The sequence below is a fragment of the Schistocerca americana genome, chromosome 8 (assembly GCF_021461395.2).
Source record: "Schistocerca americana isolate TAMUIC-IGC-003095 chromosome 8, iqSchAmer2.1, whole genome shotgun sequence".
In the NCBI taxonomy this organism is placed as follows: domain Eukaryota; kingdom Metazoa; phylum Arthropoda; class Insecta; order Orthoptera; family Acrididae; genus Schistocerca; species Schistocerca americana.
Window position 1 is genome coordinate 515074714 of NC_060126.1, and position 25779 is coordinate 515100492.

The following is a 25779-nucleotide window of genomic DNA, read 5'->3' on the forward strand; positions in this document are numbered from 1 at the left end:
ATCGTTGGACTAAATGAACGTATTTTCATTTTGCAACAGTTGGCAACAAGCCGTTGTAACAATCAATTTGGCGCCGGAGAACTTGGCCGCCATTTAACGCCATTTTAGTGTTTTGGTCGCGTGGATTTTAGATTGTGTTATTAATATTCACAGTGGAGGGAGATACAGAGAAATCTGATATGTCTTACGGTAGAAATGAATGTCGAATTTATGTGGGTAATCTTCCACCGGACATCCGTACTAAAGATATTCAGGATTTGTTTTATAAATTCGGGAAGGTAACTTTCGTGGACTTGAAGAATAGAAGAGGACCGCCGTTCGCGTTTGTGGAATTCGAAGATCCTAGGTAATGTAAATAATGGAATTGTTTTGACCTATGTGCTACAATTGTATGTATGGTGGTGCGTATTTATTTTTCTCATAATATATTATGTAATTCTGTGAATGGTTGCCGGTTAGGAGTTCCTTTTCAAACTGCAATGTGGAAGGGAAGTTTTTGGGTTTTTAGCGGTTGGGTTCGAAGAAATAAATGGTTTAGTGTTACAGATACCTATAGAAGACTTAACCATTATCTGATATACGTATTCCGAATCTATCTTGTAGCTTTAGGTTTTATGACGAAAAAATACGTTTAAATATGGGGCGACGGTAAATAGTAGAATAAGCTACGGGTCAGACTTACGACCACATCCTTTATTTGGCACTCTAGCCAATGTGGCCAGCTTTTGCCAACTTGTAGCCGGACTAGAATCTAGCAAACTGACTTAGACGCCTGGCTGCACTACAGATCAGTCTGTCGCCGCAGCCGAGATTTCAAAGGTGGTCCAACATCACTGACCATGTGCAGTTAGCTTAGTATATACTGTCGCGAAATTGCAAAGTTGTGAAAGAATGAGATTTCCTTCATATTTTACCTGCAATGATAAATTGCAAAAGAATTAGTAGTGCTTTGTGCATCACATGTACCAATTCCTTGACGTGAGAAGGCTTGAAATAACTAGGCAGTAGTTTCATAAAGTTAATTTACTCATTCTTTCGTTCATTAATTCTTAAACAGTAGGGCGATTTCATCCCAAATCATACACTGCATGTCAGTTAATCATGAGTTTCACAGGGGAAAATGTATTCGACTTCTGTATGATACGTTTTAAGTAATAAGAATTTTCATGTCATTTTAAATTGTGGTCAGCCGTAGCCAAACTTCCACATTTTCAAAGAAATAATCTGCATTTTCTGTAGAAGACTTTTAATAAAAGTCACGACCGGTTTCATGACAGTAGAGAAATCATCCTTAGGTGATTCTTTTCGGCGATGATCTATTAATAAGAATCTTTATGAGCTGAGGGTGCGTCTCATGCTGACTTGAAAGAGGTCGCGACTATTAATAAAAGTATTCTACAGCTAGTGCGGATTATTTCTTTCAAAATAAGAATTTGCAAGTTCTCTTGACTTTTAAAGTGTGGTAGAGTGTAAAATATATGTTTTGTAGGCCTAAATTAACTAGTAAACCAAAAGTACTGGAGAGAGGGCAGACTTTTTGCTTTAAAGCTCCCTCTGCGGGCAAGCTGTGGTGTCATGTACTTATGGGCTTTCTTTTAACTGCGAATTGAAGATGAAAATCAAAAATTTTAGAATGTTTATAATGTAATTTTTATTCAATTTGGAAAGCCACAGATTGCGGATGTTCCTGTTATAGAACCGCATACAGCTGAACTATTAAGAATGTTAGCTCTGTGTTCTGCAATGTAGGAAAAGATAGATTGCTACACAAAGCTTTTGGCCACAGCCTTCATCAGCAAAAGAGAAACATACACCTCGTGCACATGAGACCACTAGCTCTCTCAGATGGGCCGGAATACTGGGCATATGGCCAAAAGCTTTATGAATGTGTCTTTTAGTTGTCTGTCTGCAACTTAATGTGTCTTCTTTACAGTATGTAGCAACCTAGGTTTTCCTACATTATTGATGTTCTTACCTGGAGTTGCTATTGTTTCATATGCTGTAGCTATCTCTGTTACATAAATATTTTAGTAGATATTTAAAAAAGTCATGTTTGTATGAGTGTACTCGAAAGTCTCAATCACAAAATTTGAGACTTACTGAGTGTATTATTTGGTTACAGTTAGTAGTTGGAGCAGTTGCAGTGAGGAATGATTTTTCTGTGTAAAGTGTTAGTTTTTCAAAATTCTTTGCTTTTAACGTTTCATCTCTTAACATAAAATAAGCATGTGGCAGAGCTGCTTTCACCTCTTCTGTTAAAAGTGTGTCTGAACTTGCATGTGAAACATCCTGCATAAGAGCTTTGTGTGGGTAGAACTTTTTGTGGGATATATATTGTCAGTGAGGTAATACAGTAGGGAAAGGATCATTGGCATTTATTGGCCGGGAATGAGATGGATGTATTTTGGAAACACACATGAAGATGGTGTTTATAAAAATAGATTGAAAGCTGTTTACAGTTGGAAATCTGGCTGAGTTACTGCAGAAATATCTTGGTCCTCAACACATCCATTCTGCAGGAATCCCTATACTGTTGTGTGTATGACAGTAAGTGGTGGGCAAGACAAACAGGTAGTCTCTTTCAGGAACTTAGGTCTGCTTTACAGACCTCATGGTTCGGCAGATGCTTTCAAATGGCAGTCGTCAATTTTTCAGTGTGCAGTTTGCATTTCTTAAATGCTGCTCTTGTTGGATTATCCTTGTCCACATGAAAATTTAGCCTCATTACGCAAGTTCAGTGAGGAGCAGCTGGGAAAAAGTCAAATCTTTTCAGCTGTGTGGTACTGATTGCTGCAGTCTCTCTCTTCCTGTAGATTTTTTGTTGAATTGTTGAAATGTACACTCAAAAGGTAAAAAGATTGTGGACAACTAGTTCATTGTCTAGTAAGTTTTCAGATTCTTTGCCGTGTTTTTCACATGTGGAATTTTTATAGGGAAGTCCAATTCAAAGAATGTCATAAATCAGTAAAATCAAGAGAGAAGAGAGAAAAATCTGAAAAATAAGAGTGAAATGCATAAAGCTCACATGAATTTTCTATGTCTAATATTGTTATAAAATGTCTGAACAAAATAAAAAAAAATTGCTTTCCCACTCACTTGTAATACTGTAAAATATAGTTATTTTGACTCGCAAATACTGATTGTGCATTATATTTACTGAGCAAATATTAAAATATTTTGTCATATCCTTTGACTTTTGAGTGCAACTTAAAAATTTATCACAGAGTGCACAGAAAAAAAAAAACATTGCGTACTGTGACTGTACCTTCCACAAGTAGAATGTCCAAATAATATCCCATGCAATTTTTAGAATGTTGACAGTGGGAATTTTAGAGCAAATATTTTATAATGAATAAAAAATTTAGTTACGGCATTGATCTCATTGTGGACAGTAGAGTTTTCACGTTGTCATTTCTGAAGACATTAAACAGCCTATGATCATTCATCTTTTCAAAACACATAGTTGGTGCTTGCAATAAGTTAAAAATGTTCATATTTTATGATTTCCAAATTAAAGAAGCAAAGCAAGCTGAGAAGTGCTTGTGTGTCCAGAATGAAATTTCTACTCTGCAGTAGAATGTGTGCTAAAATGAAACTTCCTGGCAGATTAAAATTATGTACTGGACCGAGCCTCAAACTCCATACTATTGCCTTTTGTGGGTGAGTGTTGGCCTCAATGAGCAATCAAAGCAGAACTTACAATCTGTCCTCGCAGCTTTACTGCCACCAGTACCTCTGGTCGCACCTTCCAAACTTGACAGGTCCTCACCTGCAGGACGGATTGTCAGTCGTGATTGGGTAGCTTGGTTGGTAAAGCACTTGCCTGCAAAAGGCAAAGGTCCCGAGTTTGAGAATCTGTCTGGCATACAGTTTTAATCTGCCAGGAAGTTGCAGATATGTTAATCATGTCTGATAGTAGCCTATTGTGAACAGAGAAATTTTCACAAATACCCTCGTTTGGATCTGTAACATCATAACAAAACAGAGAATGAAAATATTTGTCATTTTGATAAATGACATTTGAAAGTTTAACATACATTCTTTTCAGTAAAGGTAGAAATTGTGACACATACACTCTTAATGTATTTGATATAATATAATATAAGAAGTCCCAAACAAGCCTTCAGTTCATGACTTGTAATATGAGTGAAAGTCTCTTATATGACTAGTGATACGCATATCATTTCTCTGTTGGTTTCATTCAAAATCATTAACAACGTCTCTTCAATTATGAAAAGTGAAAATGATGATATTTTTGTTTCGTCAATCCGTTGAAGAGCAAACTGCGTAGGTTCTGGAGCAGGACGAAGATTGTTTGCAGCCCTAAAATAAAGAAGTAAAATACAGGAAAATAAACTAAGCTATAATTAAATACAATACAATACAATACAATAAAGTAAATTACAAAGACATACAATAAAACCTAAACCTGACAACGAATAAAAAGTAAAGATATACGCCATGAAGCCCCAAGGAATGATGGACGTTTTCACCTTTCTAGACAATTGGCAACTGCACCCAATCAATCATCTATGGCTGGACCGAGTTTTGAACCTGGGAGCTCAACCATGACAGCCCTGTGCACTAGTAACTAGACTGTGACATGACAATAATATATCCCCATAAAATAGTTACATTTATTCTGCTCACCTTACTTTTGACTCTGCTGGAGAATTTGTAGATCACTGTGTATCATTATGTGAAATATATACATCTCCAACTACATTGGTTTCTGTAGATGATACTCCCCCTCATCTCCTTGCATCACATCTCTCTCCTCACTTGAATCAGCAAGAAAATCTTGAAAATCAGGATCATTGACAGGATCCTCTACCATTTCATCATGTGACTCATTCAAAAGCCTTTCTAACTGATCATCGCTTAGAAAATTGATGCACAAAATCATATTAATGATGTTGTTATATTGTTACAACAATGTGAAATGCCTCGGAAACATTGTAGACAACAATAACATTAATTTCAAATAAAATTTTGTTAACCCTTCAGTGGGTATGCCATTCCATGAATGGGTGCGTTGCGGCTTTTACACAGCAGTTAGTATTACATTTGTAACCTAAGGAAAAATAATCTTTATATAATTGCCAGTTAAATTGTATTGGAGAAAACATAACATTACATGGCTCTATAAAAAATAAACTTTTTTTTTGTATGTTGCCTTCATAATTGTATATTATTGTAATTTATAACAAGCCGATATTCTTTATTGCCTTCATAGTTCTTTTAATTATATCATTTAATTGCACTGATCCACGTGAAAAGAAAGTAACAAGGGAACACATTATGAAATGCAGCGTTCGTAAATTCCCACTCCTGTTTATGATTGTGAATAAATTAGTCAACTTCCATCTGCAGCTCACTTTCACATTGCACACATTTTATACCTTATGACATTGTTTCTTGCATACATTTTTCTTGCATTTCATGTGTGTTATTTTGGTTCTGTTGTTCTTATGCCTGCCACACACATAACAAATTCCAGGTTTTGTTGGCTCCTTGGTTTTTCTTCTTCATGCCTATACTTAGTCATGAAGGTGTGAATATCCTTGGGAAGCGTGTCAAGTAATGCACGTTGATTCAGATATTCTTTCATTAGGCCCGAGTAAGATGTTTCAAATAGATTTTGTCTTCTTTCTTTATTATCAGGATTGCTGAATTTGAAAACAATGTTTGCATTTATCCCAGCAATATCGAGATGTCTGTAGGAAAGTGCAAGTGGCCATCGTCACGTTATTCTGGAAGTACTGTAGTATGAGCACATCTGATCTACAGTTTATGCTCCTTTGGTAGCATTGTAGTCCAAATTCACTCTCAATTTCTTAGTCTTTCGATCTATTTCATTTGTGCTGTGCATTGTCAATAAACATAGCTTTGTTCTTTTTAGGAACATTCAAGATCATACAATAATCGCCTTGAATACCGAAGAGACATTGCTGGATTTCTCAGGTTTTATTTGTTTGGAATTCTTGAGGTATTTCCTTCTTATTTTTTTCTATAGTTCCCAAGAAAGTCAAACCTTTGCCCAGTAGATTTTCAGCCAGATAGCAACTGTAGCAATTGTCAGTCATAAGATTTCTGTTTGTTTTCTCAATTGGTGTCACTAATCTTTGCTCAACGTCATCAGGCTTGTTAGACTTCAGATGGGGTCTTGGCATCTGCTTGCCACAGTAAATTTCGAAGTTCAGGGTGTAAAATGTTGTGGCAGCATACAAGGCATAAATCTTGATCCCATATTTTGCAGGCTTATTAGGGATATACTGTGCAAATCCGCAGCATCCTCTGAAAGGATGCAACATCTTGTCAATAGTGACAAACTCTCTGACATTGTAGTTATCAAGGCAGTTGTTGACAAACTTTTGATGGAAGTCCCGAATAGGTGCTAGTTTGTCATTCTTTAATTCCAGGTATCCAGGTCATCAAACCTGAGCTCGAAGCAGAAAGCAAAAGTGTTTATAGCTGAAGAGAGCTCTTAAAATAATCATTTCTGTACCATCTGCATCCCACAGTTCACAGCAATTTGTGTGTCCTCCATTCTTTATACCTGTTAGATATAATGCACCTAAAAGAGCCTTTATCTCTGGTTTTGTGATGTCTCTGCAGTCTAGTTCTCTTGAATCTTGAACTTCAGCTCTTTTACTATTATCGATGTATCTGTTTGTATTTTCCGCAATGTTGTCAATCATCCCATCAGTAATAAATAGATAAAATGCATCAATCTCTTTTTCCGTAATTTCAGCACTTGCTTTTGGACCTTTTAGGATGTTCTTGGCTTTGGTTTTAGAAGGAGGAGGAAGCGGTCACTCATCCAAATAGTTTCTTTATCTTTTCCTATGTAATTATCTGTTTGTTGTCTCCCCTCTTCAATCAGGTGGTCATCTGTTTCCTGTGTTGATTGTTCGGAGTCACTGCTGTGGTTTTCTTCTTCTATAACTTCCTCTTCTGACTCGGATTTATGTGATTCTGACAATTCTTGTGATTCTTCTTCTGACAATTCTTGTGATTCTTCTTCTGACAATTCTTGTGATTCTTCTTCTGACAATTCTTGTGATTCTTCTTCTGACAATTCTTGTGATTCTTCTTCTGACAATTCTTGTGATTCTTCTTCTGACAATTCTTGTAATTCTTCTTCTGACAATTCTTGTAATTCTTCTTCTGACAATTCTTGTAATTCTTCTTCTGACAATTCTTGTAATTCTTCTTCTGACAATTCTTGTAATTCTTCTTCTGACAATTCTCACAATACTTTCTCAGTCTTCAGGACGTACAATTAGACGGTGCCTGTCAAATGCCTTCTGTTTCTCCATTTCCACGCTTTTATGAGCTAATGAAACACGTTTTTATAAAAGTAATGTATTGTAGCAAATCAGTATCCAAGGTTGTAAAAAGTAATAAAAATTGCATATGGAAACTTTGATTAAATTCGAATATTCACTATATACTAATATAAAAGCAAGATCGCCTTGAGGCAAAAGAAAAACACAAGTATAGATAATACTTACATTACAAGGCGCATAGCGGCAAATGTGCCACAAACACAACACTCACGTTTCAAACAACAATAGTGACCAAACTGCTTGAAAGCATGAATCGTGCAAATGTAGCAAGTGGAGACACCTGTTAAGAATACCAAATACGTATTTGGACGTGGACGCAACGTAACGCTATCTGTGATACTAACAGAAAACTAAATCTTGCGGCTAACTGCCGCGTGCGTGCCCGCACAAAATCATATTAGTGATGTAGTTGTTACGTATTCTTACAAGGTGAAATGCCTGTGAACCATTGTAGACAACAACATTAATTTCAAATAAAATTTTGTTGGAATTCAAATGACGGTTTCTGATTGGGTCTAAAAGACCTATTCACGGTGTGTCAAAGCATGTCTCCCAAATTGTTTTACATTTTGATATAAAGATTCAGGACAACATAAATTATTACATGTCTGAAGATTTATCTAAGGTCCAGTTAAGAGCATAAATATTAATCATGGTTTTATGTTAATTTTAGTAAACAAACTGGGTTATCTAAACCCATTCCCAATAGAAAGGTTAAGATGTATCTGCAGAAGGCACTGGACCAGTGGCGTAGAAAGTGCTTGGGCAGGGGGATTGAAATAGGGCACCATTGTCTGTATATGTTTTTCTATGGTGACGATCAGGTTGTTGCAGCAAACGATGAAGAGGATATATTTTATATGCTTAGGAAGTTTTTGCAAGAATACAGAAACTGGGGTTTGAAAATTAACTTTGAGAAGATTGAATATGTGTAGTGGAGAAGAGGGAAGTAATCTGGACATGCAGACACTTTATTAAAATGTAGAGTGTTTAAGTACCTGGGTAGCATCCTTTCATGTGTTGGAAGATGTGACAGAGATGTCCAACAACAGATAAGGCAGGGAAGTGTGGTTATCCAAAAAGTAAACCCTGTATTTTGATCATCGAAAAAGAATGTAAAGGTTAAAATTCATTTATACAAATCCATTGGTGAACTGATAACAAACTATGGGAATGAGTGCTGAGATCTCACAGAAAGAAATTTTATTTATTTTTTATTTATTTAGGTTTTTTTGCATGGTGACATCAATATGATGGCTTTTGCAAAGGTCAAGTACAGTTACAACCATAAAATACATTTATATCTTAACCTTACAGGTAGTAATTAAGGAGTAAATTGATGCTTGTCAAAATACCTTACATCTTACGCTTATTAATACAGCCAATTATTGTTTTACAGCTCTTAAATTTAACCATTTAAAATTCATTGAGGGAATAGACACTTTTAAATTCTTAGTTTTGATTGGAATTGGTTTTTATTGCTGTTTTTCGTGGACTCTGGCAGTTTATTATACCATATGAGTCCGTTAGTATATGGGCTCTGGTCAGTCATTTTTAATCTTGTTCTTTGTGGGTAGTAATTCTCTTTGGACCTGGTGTTGTGGTCATGTATATCACTACATCTAGTTACTTCAGTTTTCTGTGAGACAAAAAAGTAATTAATTTATAAAGATACAAAGAGTATATGGTGAAGTACTTGTGTTATCTGAAAGCATCATGGCAACAGTCTTTATAGCCTAGTCCATGTATAATCATTAACCTTCTTTTTGTAGCAATATTACTCTGTTAAGCTGGATGTCTGCAGCGCAACCCCGTATTTCTATACAGTAGCTAAGATGGGGATAGATTGCCCCATAATACACAGTTTTAAGCGTGTGGGTGGGCACCATTTTGGACAGTTGGCTAAGAAGATACAGCCCATTGCTGACTTTTTAACATACAGCATTTATGTGGCTAATCCACTGGAGGCTTGAGTCCAGATGGGTCCCTGGAAATTAACACTCATTTGCTTCCTCTGCCACTATGCCACATACCTCATTTATGCATGAGTGATGTGAGCTGCCAGTTCTAAATATTACCATCTTTATAAATAGATACTTAGAACTTCAGAAATTGACCATGTGAGAAGAGCCTGTAGGATTCCCCAACTTGACCACATATGAAATAAGGAAATAAGAGAGAGGACAGTCTCATCATAGTATTACAGATAAAGCAGAAGAAAGATAGGTAGTTTGGTTTGTGCTTATGAACGAAGACAGATGGTCCAAGAGAGTATTTTATAGCAACATCCTGGAAGGAGAACAACACGGAAAGTGTGGCTAAGTGGTATCCTAGAACTGATGGAGAGAAGAGGAATGGAAGAGGATGAGGAAGAATGGCGAGTTGAGGCATTTAACGGCAGAGATATGGGATGTGGTCACAGCTTTAGGATGACTGCAAAAAGAAGAAGAAATATCTTAATAGGTGAAAAGGATGAGAATGCTAATAATTCTGAACATGGATGGGGGGAAAAATCAGAATGTGAAATATTTACTCTGACTCTGGAAAGATCCTTATCTGGCAGTGATATTGCCGACTAGTACACAACACGCCACAGGCTCATTTAATGGCGGTGGAAGGGAGGGGGTGGGGGGGGGAGAGGTTTGTATATTCACATGATTGGTGTTGTTTGGCCTTCATTGATGGTAGGAAGCACGACAGTGGCTGGATTTGCAGCAGCTCTAGGGTTGGTGGTGTGTGAGAGGATATCATAATTACATGTGTTTAGTGTGAATAACTACAGTAAGAACTGTTCAGTCTGGTGAAGTAAATGTTGCAAAGTAACAAGCTGCTTAATTTAAAAAAAAATATTCTTAGTTGGGAAAAGAATGGTACAGTGATTTGGTGTGTCAAATTTCAGCAAAGAAGAATGAAGTGAAGATAATATGAGGCAGAAAATAGCATACAGCAGTACACTTTTGGACAGTAGGGTTTCATTTTTAAGAAAGTGGAGATAACACGCAGGTCAACTTCAGCTTCATGTTTAGTGTTTTTCAGAATAGGGGAAACAATGACACTGAAACTGGCATAGCTTCCCATGGCAAGATGAACTGTTTCACTAGAGTTACACAGCACCGGTTTGACACTAAGACACCACACAAAAACATAATACAAGTTAGATTGTAGTCATTGTTAGGCTCTGTCAATCCAGACCCATAAGAAATAGGACATTTGTTTTTCAACACTGAGATTTTGGATGAGATTGCAGTACCTATCAGCTTAGAACTGTGTCATAAGGAATAAATTAGTCCTTCTTCATCCAGTTATAAAGATAGAGACAAAATTTAAATTGAGGCTTTGATTAGTTTGGTGGTTCTGTCTTCCATTTTCAATTTTGGACATGAAAAATTGGAATAACTTTCTGCAAATGATTGTACTGGAAGTCCCATTTTTCGTGCAGCCACGTCTCTAAAACAGTGTGAAGTTTTGGTGGCTCTCAGGTTTGATGATGCATCTACTCACAAACAAGGGAAAAATGATCCTGCAGCAGCTGTGTCCAACATTTTCAACATCTTTATTTCTAATTGTCAAAGGTATACTCCATTGGAACTTACGCTTGTGTTGATGAGAGCCTAATCCCATTTAGAGGCAGGTACTGATTCAGAAGATTTAGGCCCAGTTAACATGCTAAAAATGGTATAAAGATTGTGTATCTCACAGATGCGCAATCACCACATTTTTATAATGCTTATGTTTGTGGGGAAAGGTAGTGATGGAACAACACTATCAGAGGAAGAGAAAAAGTTCCAAAAGCCAACTCAGTCTGTGATTTGTCTTTCCAAATGTGTATACGGAACAAACAGGAATATCACAGTATACATCGGTTTTCTTCCATTGAATTGTGTTAGGAGCTACTGAAAAACAGTTGACATATGTTGGAGCTCTAAAATCCAACAAAAGAGAAGTTCAACAAGGGTTTCTTCCCAACCACAAGCAAGAAGTGGGCCCCAGTATTTTTAGTTTCAGTGAAGATCTTACACTATTGTCTTTTATTAAAAAAATCTATGGCAATTATAATGCTTTCTTCAATGCAGCACTGTGTGTATACCAATGAAAAAGAAACAAACAAGACATTATTAATTTCTATAATGCCATGAAATGTGGCTTAGATCCTTTAGACACAAAGTGCAGCAACTACCCAGCTAACTGGTGAACAAAGAGGTTGCCTCTGACAAGATTTGCATTTCTAATATGCAAGACACACAAATGCTAATGTTACGTATTTACAAAAGTGTGTACTGTCAAGATTTTTCATGAAGAGCTTAGTAATGAGTGTAATCAGAAGACATATATGGGTAAGGCCAAAGATCTTCAACTTTGGATGAACTTAGGAAAACTATTTCAAATATTTTGGGTGGGGAGTAATGAGATGGTGATCCAACAAAAAGAGAAAGAAGTGACAAGTTAGAAAAGAGAAGAAGAAAAAAAGCTGTCGTTACTGTCCCTACACACTAAACAGAATTGTGGTGTACAAGTGTGTGAAATGTAATAAACTCAGTTGCTTACAGTGTGCTATGAAAACGTGTGAAATACATGCAGAAAGTTTTTAATTTTTTCCCCACTTCGATATGTATCGATATATATGAGAAACTATGTCTACTATACGAACTAATTCATTGGAAACACTTTTGAACTTCAAAAAAATTACCAAGTTTATAAACTTTTCGTAAAGAAAAGATACATAATTTTTGTATATTGTAAAGAAAATTATGAATTAAACACAATAAAAATATTTGTATAAAAATTCATCATGCTTTTAAACTGTTATTTATTTATTTGAGCTCATTTTTTGTTCCAAGTAATGGTTAATCAAAATATTATAGTTTTCACATGGCTATATTAAACCCTCACAGATAGCAAATACAAGGGTTCAGTAAAGAATAGCCAATTCTCTTGAAGTTTTAAAGCATGTTACATGTGCAGTGATTTTTCTGAATGGTTATATTTCTCATTTTCTGAACAGCTATATTTCTGAAGAAATGATTTGTCACGAATAATATCACATTATAGTAAAAACAGGTGCAGTTTACACATTGTTTTTCCTAATGGCTGCTTCCAAATATTCTGTAGCATTTCACTTGGGCATTGGTTCGCGTAACTGCAAACGTAAGGATCCCTTCCTTGTATCTTTCTCACCCTGTCTACTTACAGAAAGTTCCAAGTTTACTTTCTATTAATTAACTCATTAATTTTAGAAAGAACAACTTTTAGGCCATACTGGACGTATAAGTAAAAAGTTTATTTTCTGGCAGGCTTACATACTGTATAATTTCAGTTAGAAATTAGTTTTTGTCATCATCTGCCATCTTCAGGTCATAAGAAGGATGTACACATTGTTATTGGATACTAGCGAGGAGCGTCTAGGTATCAAAACACTTTACTTAAAACACGCTGCCATAAATATTACGCAAATCGCTGTAAGTATAGTTTGACTGCAGCATCCTGAAAGAGTTCTAGGGGGGAGCAGGGTGTAGAGGAAAGGAGCGCTGCTTACGGAAATTCTACACACAGGGACGGCTACGGGGAGAGTGACAATGCGTGGGGAACAAATGTGCTTCCCTCACTCAGTGCTGTCACATGTAGTGTGATACGTTCTTCATTCAGAATGATATGTTACACTTCTGCCTCTCAAGATGAGGAATGGTATTTCTGCCTTTCAAGCTGATGAATGGTATTTCTGCCTCTCAAGCTGATGAATGGTATTTCTGCCTCTCAAGCTGATGAATGGTGTTTATGTAAAACCATTGTTTATGTAGTATTTAAATAGGTAACTTATCACTATGTGCACTTTGATTTGAGACATCCGTATATGGTGGGGGAAGTATGAGCACAGGACAGCGGTGAAACGTAGTGGAAATAGTGCCCCATCTGCTGTAGCAGTGACGCTCATTCTTGGGCATTGCAGCTAAGTGATGTTTTGGAAGGCACACAACAAGAGGTGCTGCTGACAATGACAAAACTTGAAAACAGTTTAAAGAAGCTTAAGATAAATACCATTCTGTTCTAAGAGTGTATTTTGAGATGATGATCTGATAAGTAAATTCACAATGGATCTGTACACCCACTGTGGTAAATGTTAATATACATTATAAATGAAATACAGAAGAGTTCATTAGAGACAGAACCGAACTAGTAATTTTTTGTTGTAGTTGTGTGTGATTGTGCTGGGGGAAAAAAAAATTTGAAAAGTGATTAATTTTGTTCCATCAATAATTTCATGTTTGATTTCAATGTAATCAGTTAACTAATAACTTCAGAGTAGCTCTTAATATTAAAGAACAAGTACACAAGCACACTAACCGTAAAGTGAAACTCAGTCTCATAGATAAAAGCAAAAAAGTGATCTGTATGGTCTCTTGCTGTGATCACATTGAAACTCATTTTGGAAAGGGAGGCATCTGAAGCATGTTTGATAATCTGCCCCACTTACTTAGTTTTCTTGTGTAGGAGGAAGTGACTCTCATCTAGAACATAAAATACATAGCTGCTATAAATGATCCATTCATTTTCAAACTTCTATAGTTTCCAAGATATTACTTGTACAAATGACTGATGCACGAATTGAACAGTAAACTCCAGGTGTTTGCACTGTGCCAACCAGTTGCTTTGAGGGTGCAGTGTTTTATGTAAAATAGCAACAAATCAAGAAAAGAGTATTTGTGTCCTGGATTATGCGAGATGTTTACCTGTTACAGCACTGCAGCATGGAATCAGAAGGAATTACGGAAAAGAAATACAGCAGTCCCACTAATCCGAACGCCGGTAGTAAACTGCTGCATGTACAAACTATTTTAATTTACACAGTACAGCAAACATGTATTAGAAAAATTGGCAAGAAAACGTTACGTATAAACAATGCGTGACAATGAAAGAAAACTTGTCAAATTTGATAAAATACAGCAGGAATTTTATCCCTACTTTTTAGATGACAAAACTCATTGTTTTTTGGCATAATGAAGAGAGTCTGTTATATGATGCATAGTTGTGCCATTGTCTCATAAACAAATAAGCAGGTTTAGCAGTGGGCTGTTGCTCCAAATAATATAGCGCGAGGTCAAGGGCTTCTGCTGTGTCACTGTGTTCCTTTCAGGCTCATTGTCACTCCAGCAATCCACTTCTTCCTGGTCTTTAGTCACAGCAGCAACGAAATCGGTGTCAGTAAGGGTCTCCACACATGCCCCATCAGCTGCCATCCAGTCATCTACACCTACCTCCTTCACTAGCTTCTTCAAATCCAGGCATTGTCTGTATCATATATACTAGATTTTCCTCTTCATTTTCAACTAGGTTGTCCTGAAATTCAAGAGATGTCCTCAGTTTTCTCCACAATTTTCTCAAGAGTATTTCCTGAAATATTCTGCCATGCCTCAGTGGCCCAATAAACATCGTCCTTCACGTTGGTCTTTATTTTGTCCACTAAAGGAATGTATCATCTTGGATCAACATCCATAAAAATTTTCTGTAAATCAGTTTTAATTTATGCAGTACACCCTGGTCCATCGCCTGTAGAAGTGGTGTAAAATTCGGCGGCAAAAACTTCACCACAAATTCTCCATCGCATAATTCCTCAGTGCTGGGGTGAGATGGCGTGTTATCAATCAAATGATTTTCCTTATAAAACCATTAAACAGAGGGAACAAACTGACCTTGAAACCGTTCTTCGAACAGCGTACCATCCATCCATCCATGCCTTTTGCTGGTTGCGGTAATATACGGGCAGGGACTTCATGTTGCAATTTTTGAAAGCTCTGGGCCTAACAGATTTGCTAATCAACAGTAAAGGCAGCTTGTGATTACCAGCAGCATTGCTGCACACCAATAAAGTCAAACGATTTTTGTGCACATCTTAAAACCTGGAGCATGGTCTTCTGCTTTTGATTCCAGTCCTCCTCCCCCCCCCCCCCCCCCTAAATGCCCTAAAATTAAGCCCAGTCTCATCAGCGTTATAAATTTTTGGGGAGAATACTTTCCCTCTTTTATCATTTTTTCAAACTCACCCAAGTATTCCTTCTTTGTATCACGGTCAGAAGAAAACTTCTCTCCAGTAATTGTTAGTTGGCAGATTCCATGACATTTGAATCTGTCCAATCAATCCGTACTTGAACTAAAAGACTCATCACCATTCATTAACTTGTTCAGGTAAACAAACTTCTCCTGAACTGGTGCTCCATGCAAAGGAGTTCCCCTTTCTCTTTCCTGTGTAAACCAAAGGAAGAAAGCTTCATACACTTTGTCGTGCTGGGACTGTTTCAAAGTCTGCTGAATTTAGAGTGTTTTTCCCGAATATGTTGACAGGACTGTTAAAGCTTCACTCGGTTCTTTTTCCAATCACAAATGGTTGCTTTACCAACACCCAGTTCTGTAGCCGCTTTAGATACATTCTCACCATTGTCTATCCGTTTCAAAGCACTCAATTTTTCTTTGAGAGTTAACGTTGTAAATTTCCGTTTACTCATGATGAAAATACGCACACCAGTAAACCTGAACGAATACAACTGTTGTGCATGCCAGTGATCAATAACTAACATAACCAAGCACTTTGTGAGCCAACTGGCAGCGCACTGACTTCCGACACTACAGATGTCTCAACAATGCACAACAACAAGGTCAGGGAGTGAGAGTGTGACATTTTTCCCACACTTGTTCCCATTTGTTACCACAGTGTGCCTACTTATCTGCTTGGCATACGTCATTCTAGAAACTCCTCACCGCAATTCCGGCTAATCCGAACAAATCAGTAATCGAAACAAGGCCCAGTCCCAGTTAGTTTGGATTAACGGGACTCTACTGTACCGTGTAAACAGATTGTATGTTAGTGTTCACAATTTAGGGACATTGCTTGTGTCTCTAAACCGACAAGTACCAGTAGACCAAGTGTGTCTGATGCAAAGGTGGAGAGGGCGGCAGGAGTTTTGTGTGCATGCGGTGGGCGTATCATCAATGGTCCATGCAAGTCACAAGCTTGGAATACCACAGCAAATTGTGTAGATGGTTGTATGACTGCAGTTACACTTCAAACTGCATTGTCTGCAGTGCTACCAACAGGTCACTTTAGTCACCTGTAATAATCTTTTTCTTTTAGTCTCTTCTTTCTTGCCACAAGTAACGTTTTTTGCAATCTTGGTGGTTTCAATAGCTAGTTGGAAACAGTGTAAGTTAAAGTATAATACATACTTCAGTCCACAGTTATTGGAACCAATTCACCAGTATGAAATGTATGGCAGAAGAACTGAAATATCCTCAGACAAATAACTTGCTGAAAGCAGCTCTAGCCCTGTCTCACAGGAATGCTAAGGTTGAAAGGGATTGTTCAGCTCGATGAAGGTATCTGAGAGAGGACTATGTTTCACCCTCAGAAAAAAGCTGTCAGTGCAATTAATGTGTGTGACAAACAGCTGTTTACTTTGGTGCAGTGTGCATACAAGAAATACAGAGGAGGACAGCAGAAGAGGAAAACCAAAAATATGAAGATAAAAAAATAGCTCAGGAATAAGACAGCCAACAAAAACTTGCACTGGAGAAAAAGGAGATTTGCTCATGTGAAGAAATACTTAAGGGAGTCAGGATGTTAAAATCTGTGTAAATACTGATTTTTTTTTTCCATTGTTTGTTACACCCCAGTCCTTCAAATGAGAAAGTGTATGATTTTTCTATGTATGTTCCATAGTAATAGGAAGGAAAGAACATTTTATAAACAACGCATCCTTTGTCTGCTGTCAATTGACCTGTGTTTATCCCAGTTGCAGCAGACTTTCTGTATCTTTTATCTGTTTATTCTTTGACTTCTGCTTTGCATGTTCGTCATCCTGCTCCTGCTACATAGTGCGTGTAGGATTTTGTTTTCGTTTTAGTCATAGTGACTTGAAATAGCACTTGATTTTAGGAAGTAATCTTATTGTGTTTGCAGGTACATTTTATATGTGGGGACCGTAATTAGGGGCAGAATAAGGAAGTTTAACAGTAGAACTACCTTTAAGGGTAACAGAACCTCTGTCATTCTCTCTGTCCAAAGGGCCCCAAGTTGTGGTGTAAGTATCAGTGAGCTAGTGTAACTTATGATGAATATAGACGTAACCATCTTCCCAAATTCAACAGCAGACGTTATAAAACCTATCTACAGATACTTCGCTAGCAAAAACTTGCTTGCTGTATGCATCCATGGGAGAACTCAAGCCAACAAAAGTTTAAAGAAATATGTGAGGGAACACTTGCATAAAACTGTATTCATCGACATCAAACCCCCAAAAACTAGTGTTAGGGGTGCAGTGTTTTCAGTGATGGGTAAGCCAGCAGGCTGAAGGTTTTCAATGATATCGGCATAAGACCTTGGATGAATGTGAAGAGTGCGGTTCTGCCAATTGACCAGCTGTTGGTATAAGAGGATGAGAAAAGTGCCCTAAAATGGTAAGAGGCCAGAATTCAAAACAGGACTTCCAAATATAAGCTGAAGGATACAGAAATTTGCAACGATGGCAGTTATGGACTTAATGAGTTTTAACGTTAAATGTAGGTTGAAAAGATTGGGTCACAAACTTTAAGTTCATTTTCCTGAAAGTATGAAATTTTTAGCTTTAGGTACAATTTTGTCTGAAATTAATACATCAATGTCAATGAAACGTGATACATAGATTAATTACTTCACTTTCATTAAAATGCACTAAAATTGTGTCAGTCAAATAATTGGTTTGACAAATTTTAGGTATTTAAAAAAAGTGAATTTTTATGTCGCTTACCTTTTTGGATATTTTTGCTGTGATATCAATGCTACTGTCACATAAGTAATAAAATTTGAAGAAAAATGGCAACTTACGCATGTTTCAAAACGGTTTGATTTGAAATAATAGTTTTTGAGAAAAGTGTACCAACGTTAGTATGATTAATTGTGGGAAATTCGCACACCTGGTCCCCTTAAACGGAAAAGACAGCAGGAACAGGTGAAACTTAGCACACCTAATGAGCTGAGTTCTGAAGCTAATGAAAGGCTTCAGTTTGCCTTGCAGAAGAAAGACTTCCAAGAAGCAAGACTTGCCCAGGCCATTTCACAGGTGTTCTTCAGGTCAAGGAAGTATTTCAGGATCAGAAGCAAGATGCAGATGCTCTCCAGCCTTAGAGTAGATAAAAGAAGCTCCGTTAACAGCATTTATTAACAGAAAATCAAAGAATTGTTAATTACTCCAATGTAGTTTCCAATGGAAGCACATGCTTTCTTTTTTCTTATCTTACTTTCAGTACGTGATTTTGTACATAAAATATTAATCAGCAATGAAAGAAAGTTTGTAAACTTCACAACTTCTGTGGTTATAAGTAAATAGTAGCCAAACCACATCCAAAGTCATACATTTATTATCAACATATACACAATATGCTGACGTTCGATATGTCCATTTTACACCGAAGGAAAAAAGAACGGGTATTAGGTCTACAACTTCGCATCCATCATTTTTTCCTTGATGTTTGAGGCTTTACTATATAAAAAAAAAAAAAAAAAATTATGATTGAGTAATGGCCATCTTTGGCCACTACTTTTCCCACCTTTTGGACAGCATATGAATTCTGCGGTGGAACATTTTTTGTGGAGACCCATGAATCAGTCCAATTTTACACTTGTTCATATTACCAGAAATGCACATCAGCCAGACCACGTGCCATTGATTGAAAAAGTTGTTAACCGGAGGGGGCAGTGTCTAGAGAATATGATAGTGAGACACTTCCCAATTCAACATTTCCAAATGTTTTTACACGTTTTGCAATGTGGGTTCAAGCTTCGTCATGCTGCAAAATCACCATTCCATATCTGCCACTGTATTATGGCCGATTGTCCGTTAGTATTTGGCATAAACACATTACTTATTTTTGATAACAGTCCCATGCAATTGTTTCCATTGCTTCGAAAACCTGTCTTCAACCACCACACCAGTCTTAAGACATCAAAATCACTGTACTTGAAGTTTTGAAACCATTTCCTGCATGTTCTGTCACTAACAGTTGCCTAATAAAGTAAACAGAAAGCATGTTGCTTTTGACAGATATTAGAACAAATGTTAAAGAAACCATTTATTCTTATTTACACTTTTACCCCATTTTTTACATCCAAAAACTACTGGTGGACCTCATCTGCAGCTCGTGCAAAAATTGAAACCAGAAGATTATGATAAGCACCTTCAATTAGGCATCATAGTGCAGAAAGCATTCGAGGGTAAAATTTCACGTTGCATCTGATATTGAGTGACGAAGAAAGCTGCCATACCTCTGGAAGGCTTGATTACCACAAAATGAGAGAGTGGGGCACTGAAAATTATTGTGCAATTGCTTGAAAGAGATTTACCGAATGTTAATGTTATCTATGCAGTGCCACAGATGAAGCTGTATGGGCTGTTTTTGTGCAAGAAGATTGTGATTGGTAACTATTACTTTGATATGTTCCGCAACTGATATTTGATTCCGAGAATTTCACCTACCAAGACAGGGCACTTTCCCATTGGAGCGTCGATGTTCGTTGGTACCTAAGTAACGAACTTCCTCGTCACTGGAAATGGGTGTGGATGGGTGTGGTGGTTAAGATCATGGGGCTTGTTCCCTTGGCCCTCCCACCTCACCTGGCCAAAGACATTGTGACTTTTTCCTTTGGGGGTACATGAAATCCCCATTCCCAAGAACACTAGAACAGTACTGACAATGAGTCAGAGACTGTATGATGACCATTGACAGGGCGTTGATATGCAAGGCATGGAGCGAACTTGACTACTGCTTGGAAGTGTGTTGTGTTATCAGAGAGGACACTCCCAGAACGTCTTTAGAGTGCTGAATGCAAGGCAGGTGAGTTTTGTTGGTTTTGTTCATGTATCATTTGTATTTGTACATGTAATATTTTGGCAAATATAGAGCTTTGAACACAACAAATCATTTTTTGTAGCTCTGTATGTTTTCCCCTTGCGGGTCTGGGGGTTAGAATAGGCCCGAGGAATCCCTGCCTGTCATAAGAGGTGACTAAAAGGAGTCCCACATTTTTCAGCCCTACAAGTTCTGGTCCCATTCTATGGTTTGACCTACCACTTTCCAAATTGTGCAGAAGTGCGGTCCATATGCCTTAGTTGGTGCACAAGTTATCCATAGAGCCCTTAAGATTCGATCTCTTGAATCTTTTGTCATGGCTTTGCATTTCTGCCTGCGATTCAACTATTTGGGCGAGGACACTTTTCGGGGTATGACATCTTCTTCCGTTGTATCTTGTCCTCTTTCATCCCCTGGACAGTATTGGATTTTTGTGCACCCAATATCCAGCATGGTAGCCAGTCCGTTGTGCTGGGGCCATCATGTACCCATTTGGTGGTAGCCTCCTGACAACACAGGGATCGCACTGCTGATGCTTGAGCTGTAAACTACCCACGAATTCCAAGGAGTAGATGCCTGTCTTCCTGGGGCATCAGGGTTCCCAGCAATGGCCATCATGCCAGTTGGCCTTTGCTGTGGCTGGGTGGCGCCCGTGGGGAGAGTCCCTGATCGGAGTGGGTGGCATCAGGGTGGATGACCCACAAAGAAACGGACTAAGTCGTCACTTCCTGGTGACCATACAGCACCAGCAGTCTCTAAGAAGGGCAAGATCAAATACAATGCTGACTGGTATGACCTTAAATAGTTTCCCTCCCTTGCTGCACCTTTGGAGGAAATTAGGGCTACAGAACAGAGATAGCCATATTCGCCTCGGTGTTTAGTCTGTAGCAGAACTGATGGCAGACTGCTTTCTACCTACGAAGCCTCAGGTTTTCCTTGAACAGGAGAAGTGACAGCACTGTCAAAGATAAGTGGTGCAGTCTTGATTCAGACAGCATCCCCAGCCCAATCCCGAGCGTTGCTCGCCTGTGACGAGCTGGGTATTATTACTGTTTCCGCCACTCCCCATAAAAGCCCCAACATGATCTAGGGGATCATTTTCCATCGCGATCTCGTCTTGCAGTCTGACGACGAGCTCCGTGCCAATCTACAACAGCCGGGGAGTTCATTTCATCCGGTGCGTTTACAGGGGACCAAAAGACAACAGGGTTGCTACCAGTGCTTTCATCTTGGCCTTTGTGGCTGATTCATTACCTGAGAAGGTTAAGGTGATGGTTTACTGCTGTGACGTTAAACCACATGTCCCTCTCCCTATGCGGTGCTTTAAGTGCTGGAATTTCGGGCACATCTTCCCGTTGCAGTACCAGCGCCACATGTCGAGACTGTGGACATCCACTGCACCCAGACACTTCATGTGCGCCACCTCCCACTTGGATCAACTGTGGAGAGCACCTCTCACCCTGCTCGCCAGACTGCCCAGTACTCCAAAACGAGTGGAAAATTATGCAGTACAGGACCTTGAACTGGTTTACTTACACTGAGGCTAAATGTAAATTTTAAAGATTACACCCCATTCGTTTGATGTCGACATATGCTGCACCTACGTCACCATCGCTGTCCCAAGTGCCAGTGGTTCCTCACTCTGGGCCACCAGAATACACCTGCCCCCTTGGTGGTAGGATGCAAGTCTTCCTCCATTGCTCCTAAAGCAGCTACTTTGGGGGCAAGGCCCCACTAATGCCACAGTGAACACTTGCCAGTGGCTCAAGGAGCCTAAAGCTGCTGGATGAAGAGCTTCAGTCTTCCTGTGTGGCTGAAGCTCTTGGGAGTGTGGTTTATGGTTCGGCAGCGCCTACATCATTGCATTTTCTCGACCTTGTGCACCACTGTGGGGCTCTATGAACGACAGGAGCTTTTAGGACGAGTCCCGTGACCAGCGTACTGGTGGAGGCTGGTGTCCCTTCACTGCAGATCAGACGTGCACAACTACTCGCCAGTTATGCAGCACACATTCATAGTTCCCCTGAGCATCCAAATTACTGTCTACTTCTCCCGCCCGCGGCAGTCCATCTCCCGCATCGGCGGCCCAGATCAGGGCTAACGATTGTAGTTCTTGTGCACTCCCTTCTCTGCTAACTGGAGTCCTTCCCTTCACCACCTCAACTTGCGGTCCATTCACATTCGCCCCCGTGGTGTATGCCTCGCCGCAGCATCGTCTGGACCTTTTGCATGGCCCCAAGGACTCCGTTAACCCCGCTGCTCTCTGCTGTCACTTCCTTTCGATTCTTGACGTGTTCCAGGGCTCTGAAGTGGTTTACACCGACGGCTCAATGGCTGATGGTCACATAGGCTTTGCATATCTTCATGGAGGACATATTGAGCAGCACTCCTTGCCAGTTGGCTGCAGTGTTTTCACTGCAGAGCTGGTGGTCATATCTCAAGCCCTTGAGTATACCTGCTAATGCCCTGGCGAGTTATTTCTCCTGTGTGCTGACTCATTGAAGGCCCTACAAGCTGTCGACCAGTGCTACCCTCACCACCCTGTGGTAGCATCCATTCAGGAGTCCATCTATGCCCTGGATACTCCGCAAGCCACCTGACAGTGTGTGGCGGAGGGTACCTCGAGTTCCTCTATCGGTTCTCCCATCTATTCCAGTCTTGTATTGTTCGTGGAAAGAAAGATTGTCGGTATGCCTCTGTGTGGGCTCTATCTGTCTGATTTTATTCTCGTGGTCTCTTCCCGAGATACACATAGGAGGGAGCAATATACTGCTTGACTCCTTGGTGAAGGTATGTTCTTGAAACTTCAGCAAAAGCCCGTACCGAGCCACTGAGAGTCTCTCTTGCAGAGTCTTCCACTGGAGTTTACCTATCACCTCCGTAATGCTTTCTCGATTACTAAATGATCCTGTGACGAAGCGTGCTGCTCTCTATTGGATCTTCTCTATCTCATCCATCAACCCTACCTGGTATGGATCCTGCACTAGTGAGTCATATTCAAGCAGTGGGCAAACAAGTGTACTGTAACCTACTTCCTTTGTTTTCAGATTGCATTTCCTTAGGATTCTTCCAATGAATCTGTCTGGCATCTGCTTTACCGATGATCAACTTTATATGATCATTCCATTTTTGATCGCTCCTGATGCCTACTCCCAGATAATTTATAGAATTAACTGCTTCCAGTTGCGGACCTGCTATATTGTAGCTAAATGGTAAAGGATCTTTCTTTGTATTCGCAGCACATTACACTTATTTACATTGAGATTCAATTGCCATTCTCTGCATCATGCATCAATTTGTTGCAGGTCCTCCTGCATTTAAGCACAATTTTCAATTGTTGCAACCTCACGATATACTACAGCATCATCCGCAAAAAGCCTCAGTGAACTTCCGATGTTATCCACAAGGTCATTTATGTATATTGTGAATAGCAACGGTCCTACGACACCCCCCTTTGGCACAACTAAATCACTCTCATTTCGGAAGACTTCTCTCCTTTGAGAATGACATGCTGCGTTCTGTTATCTAGGAACTCTACAATCCAGTCACACAATTGGTCTGATAATCCATATGCTCTTACTTTGTTCATTAAACGACTGTGGGGAACTGTATCGAACGCCTTGCAGAAGTCAAGAAACATTGCATTTACCTGGAAACCCGTGTCTATGGCCCTGTGAGTCTAGTGTTCGTGGTGTTTGTATGAACCCCAGGACAAATTGGAATCTAAAGCTCTGCGGCAGTCTTTCAACTTTCTCAGCACCATGCCTTCGGTGTTGGGCGACAATGCCTACCTACACAGCAGCTTTAGTTTTACATTTTATCCGTGAGAGTGGGTTTTATACCTCTGTGTAGGTTTTAGCGCATGTCCTTTGTCCGTCCGTGTCCTCCAGCCTAGTGCTTTTATGGTGCAGGTTTTAACGTATTGCAGAGTGGCTGGCTTTCCCTTTTTATTCTCATTGTTGGCCAGCCACTGTAATCTGCTTGTTTCACTCTCTTCTGTTTCTAGCATCTCTCTGTTGCTTTCTTGTTTTCTTTTGTTCCTTTCAGTGTTTGTTGCCTTCCCTTCGTTCTTGTGGCTTTTCCTTTCTTTCCATTTTGTGTTATACATTTCGTCCGTTTTGTTCTCTCACTTGTGGCATTGTTTTATTAGGAACGAGGGGCCAATGACCTCGTAGTTTGGTGCCTTCTCCCGCCTTTAAACCAACCAACCAACCATCATCGAACAGGGTTTCTTGTCTGTTTAGACTCGCTTAGTGCACTACAAGCACTTCACCAAATGTATCCAGTAGACCAGCTGATTCAGCTCATCCATGACTCCTTAGTGCCTCCGACACCTTGGCAAGGAAAACGACATGGTCGGCAAACCTGCCAAGGAAGCATGTCGGGATGTTGCTATCCATCAATGTCCCATCCCATTACAAGCCATCATCACATTTTCTGACACACACATCATGCTTTTGTGGGCGACTGAATGGTTGCAGGTGACAAAAAACAAATCACGGTCGCTGAAATCGACGACACAGACATGGTAGACTTAATGTCAATCTTACCACTGGAAGGGCATTGTGCTTACCAGACTGCGCATTGGCTGTTGCCCTTTAACACATGGCTTTCTCTTCTGGTGGAAGGATCCTCCACTCTGTGAAGTTTGTGGTATGCCACTTTCAGTTCAGCAAATTTTGACTGTGTTTTCTATATACTGATATTCGGATAGCCCTCAATCTCGTTGGAGATCTGCCCTCCATCGGTGCTGATACTGATTCCAGTCTTACAAGAGTGGAGAAATTTTGTGAACTGTCAGGCCACACCCCTAAACTGGTGGGGAAGGGAGGCAGACTTCAATACATTATAAACTGCTTCGCCTGTGGGGACAGCCTTCATCACCACCCGTGAGATTGGCATGCTGACTTTTCGTCAGCGTGCTGATGACCATGATATTGAGTGCCCCTCACCCCCCTAATAATAATTAGTAATAATAATCAGAAGAAGAAGAAAATACAGTAAAGAAGTCAAACATCCCAGAGCAAGCAAACAAAGAACACCACGCATCAATTAAACAATCAGAGGAAAACGGAATCTTAAGACGGCCACCAGAACAAGCACAAATAGAACATGAAGTACACACATGTTAGATATAGAAGAAAAATTTCAGCTAATCTATATAGAATACAAAGACACAAATACAGACATTAGACCATTCTTGCGTAGACCACCAAATAACCCACAAGTCGAAACAACAATAACAACTATCAACACAATCATACACAACAAAATAAATGAAAATACAACTATGGAAGAGTTACAACTACTGGTTTATATAGGAACACTCCCTACACTAAATATACACACTAGGCAGATATCAGAACAAGCCAACACACAGAAGAAACCCACAAAATCAGCATGGCAACACAGGCTACAGATCAGAATAAAAAAACTGAGAAAAGACATCTGACTGCTAACACAATTTATAAGAAGTGAAATATCAGACAAAAAGCGAAAAAGGTTAGGTAAAATCTCAACAAGCGATAGAGCAATTAGATGAAAAGAAGCAGAAATT

The 25779-nt window shown here is 39.2% G+C and overlaps 1 protein-coding gene across 1 annotated transcript in view; it reads left to right on the forward strand.

The window, feature by feature from the left end:
* The first annotated feature begins 48 nt into the window (after positions 1-48).
* LOC124625805 (serine/arginine-rich splicing factor 1A) overlaps positions 49-25779 on the forward strand; it is an 83691-nt gene continuing 57960 nt past the window's right edge. The window contains exon 1 of the mRNA XM_047149268.1: positions 49-346. Within this exon, the coding sequence (XP_047005224.1) occupies positions 180-346 (167 nt within the window). The 5' untranslated portion in view covers positions 49-179. The remainder of the gene's footprint in view (positions 347-25779) is intronic.